Source organism: Penaeus japonicus, unplaced genomic scaffold (assembly GCF_977035675.1).
Source record: "Penaeus japonicus unplaced genomic scaffold, GWHDUDI00000001_assembly GWHDUDI00000004, whole genome shotgun sequence".
NCBI classification, from domain to species: domain Eukaryota; kingdom Metazoa; phylum Arthropoda; class Malacostraca; order Decapoda; family Penaeidae; genus Penaeus; species Penaeus japonicus.
Genome location: NW_028234406.1, coordinates 38872141 through 38875257, shown reverse-complemented (window position 1 = coordinate 38875257; position 3117 = coordinate 38872141). Strand labels below are relative to the sequence as shown.

Sequence of the window (3117 nt, the reverse complement as noted above, 5' to 3'; positions counted from 1 at the left end):
ATTTGTTTTCCATATGAACAATTGTTACACATTTCCTTTCTAAGTTATACTGGTATAAATATATGGATTTTGTTTGGGAATAGAAATATTTGGAAAAAAAAGCAATCCTAAGTAGCATAAATTTGTCTTTTATTGTTTCACTTATTTTTTTTATCGTCTCTGATTATATGATTTTGAAGAATGTGGTCATTTGGCAATTTTCTTTCAGTTCAATCACACAAGGCATATCAAGTTACATTTTATCATTGTACTAGCTGGTTACAAGTAACTGTTATGCAAATTCCTTCTTTTATAACAGGAAATGATAAAAGTCACTTGTTCAGTTTAAGATATTTTATCAGGATTAAAAATCAGATATTCTATAATGCAGACTTGGGAAAAAGCTCTACTGATCTTGTAAAATAATGAAAATGAAAAAAATGTAACAGTAACGGATTATGTGAATATTAATTATATTAACATTCATTTTGGTTCACTCAAGCATAATGTGAATTTTGAGTATGTTATAACAGGAAATAGGAATTGAGTAAAGATTGTGATTTAGTCTATTTTTTCACCCTAGGTATGGTTACCATGCAATACCAAGCATGTCGCAATTGCATTTGCACATGATCAGCCAGGATTTTGACTCTCCCTGCTTGAAAACTAAACGCCATTGGAATTCTTTTAATACTCGATACTTCCTGGACAGTGCCGGTAAGTTATATGGCATATTTTGTTGGTGTGTTGACTCGATAGTGATGTATTGTGTGAAAATTGATAGACAGATGATTATTAAAGTTTTTTTTTTTTTAATTAGCTGTTTGTATATTGTATTATTTAACTCTTCCCTCTTCACTACTCTAACATACACATTATATATATATATGTGTGTGTGTGTGTGTGTGTGTGTGTGTGTGTGTGTGTGTGTGTGTGTGTGTGTGTGTGTGTGTGTGTGTGTGTGTGTGTGTGTGTGTGTGTGTGTGTGTCTGTCTGTCATTGAAAGTCTTATTAAGTATTTATATCTTTTTTTTTTATGATTGATAATTATTTATTATTTAGCCTTTTATTTTTGTATACCTGTTTTAGTTTTGCATTTAGGGATGATTTTCGTAAAGAGACTAAGCTCTTAAAGCCAATGATATATTGTTTTTTTTCATTGTTATTTTTTCTCCTCCAGATGTGATTCGCTGTTTGGAAGAACGTGGAATGGTGGTGACAATGACCCCTTTAGCAGGAGAGAAGCTCTTAGATCAGCCCCTCAAGTGCCACAAGTGTATATATTCTCCACAGAACATGCCCAAATTGAAGCAGCATCTTTATAAACACGCAAATAACTAAGAATGGCTTTTGGCATCACATTCATGGTCTTCTTTGACTGTGTTATTGAAACGTGAAAGATGTGTTGGAGAAAGCTCTTGAAGAAGTAGCATGTTCTTTTAGAAATAAGCTGCCTTAATGAACACTCAAGATAAAATTAAGCTTAACACAAAGTCCCAATAAGTTCATGGATCAGCACAAAATATATATCAAGTATTTTTAACAAAAAGGCTCTTATTAAAAGGATCTCATCAACCGTAGAAGAATGTTAGTTGTTTTATTTTCATTTCATTTGGTATAGGAAATTTTAATGTGCAGTTTTAGAACATGGCTTGTGTTCTATCTAATAGTTGATAGTCTTAAGAATATCCTTCACTGAATTTGTATCAGTGATGATAAAAGTATATTGTGTGCCTATAAATGTATTTTCTTTTAGAAATTTATGTGGTAACTATAAATACCCAACAAATAGGAGGTAGATTGTTTTCTTTTGTAGTTTCTGTAATACTGACTTCCATTTCCTGCCACTGATTCTCTGTGGATTCAATTAAAGTCATTTTTAAGTGCCATGGGATACTTCTTGTTAAATTTCATGAATCATAAGGGCAGATAATCACAAAATTATCCTTATTTTGGGATAGAAAAATGTGAGTTCCTCTCATTGGAAAGTCAATAATCATTCTATAAAAGGCTGACTGAATATACTAGTGATTTAACTATCTAGTTCATAGCAATTTTTAAAAGTTTTTCTTACACGTGCTCACTGTGTGATATGAGTTATTCTTTGAAAGAACCACATTTCTGCACTTGAAAAAAAAACTTATTAGCCCTATGCTTTGTGATTATCCAATAATATGATATCATTATGCAGTGAAGTAGGATAAACACATAAAGAAAAAATGTATTAGCTATAATTACATATTTACACTGTTATTGTTTGATGGGTAATATTATTTTCTTAATTCTTTTTATACTCTAAAAATTAAATGTATAATTATAGTTGAGGGAAAGAAGTTTTATGACTTCACTTCACAAAATCTTATGATTTCCATGATTATGATGAGCTAATCTGTTTCAGCTGTAGAGTCATGAAGCAGTATTGTATTCATACATTTTTTTTTAATGTTTGTAATGAAAGTCTTTATAATTTATAATGTTACATTTATCCTAGTATTAAATATTACTCTTGGTATCTGTTAAACTTCATAACCCAAAGGAAAAGTGTGTAATTATATGAATATATTTAAGCTATGGAAGAAAATATGATTGATCTAAGATTTTTTTCATGACAGGTACTTAATATAGTGATTATATGTTACTGATATGAAATTTGTGTGTAACTTAATAAAAAGTTGACTCCAGTAAAAAAAAAAATAGGATGGGGAAATTTTATGTCATTGATTATTTTGACATTGGAGTGTTATTATGATATTTGGATTATGTTATTTATGATAAGTTAAATGTTATGTTGAGGTGAATGGAGTAGCTATTAAGTATGCCTTGATTTTGATATACCGATATATGTCTATGGAGCATAAAATGAATATGTGTATTAAACTCTGTTGCTAGCCTTAAATTAGTCTTTTTTGTTATTCTGAATTTCTATATTATTTGATAAAATTGATACTGATATATTTTTATTTCTATAAAAAAAACACCACTATTATATTCCTCAATCATATAGCAGACTCTCATGCACACAAAAATGTTTACTAAGAGTTACTGTAACTAATTGACTGTAACATTTGCTCTTGATCTTTTAAGAGCAGAACATTTCAAAGGTAGATAGAGCTATATAACATCCAATTTGCATAATTT

General features: G+C 29.6%; 1 protein-coding gene across 1 annotated transcript in view; it reads left to right on the top strand.

The window, feature by feature from the left end:
- Positions 1-2931, top strand: part of Aptx (aprataxin) — a 10652-nt gene extending 7721 nt beyond the window's left edge. Inside the window, exons 3-4 of the mRNA XM_043015486.2 lie at positions 563-696; positions 1160-2931. Of these exons, the coding sequence (XP_042871420.1) occupies positions 563-696; positions 1160-1320 (295 nt within the window). The 3' untranslated portion in view covers positions 1321-2931. The remainder of the gene's footprint in view (positions 1-562; positions 697-1159) is intronic.
- The last annotated feature ends 186 nt before the right edge of the window (positions 2932-3117 follow it).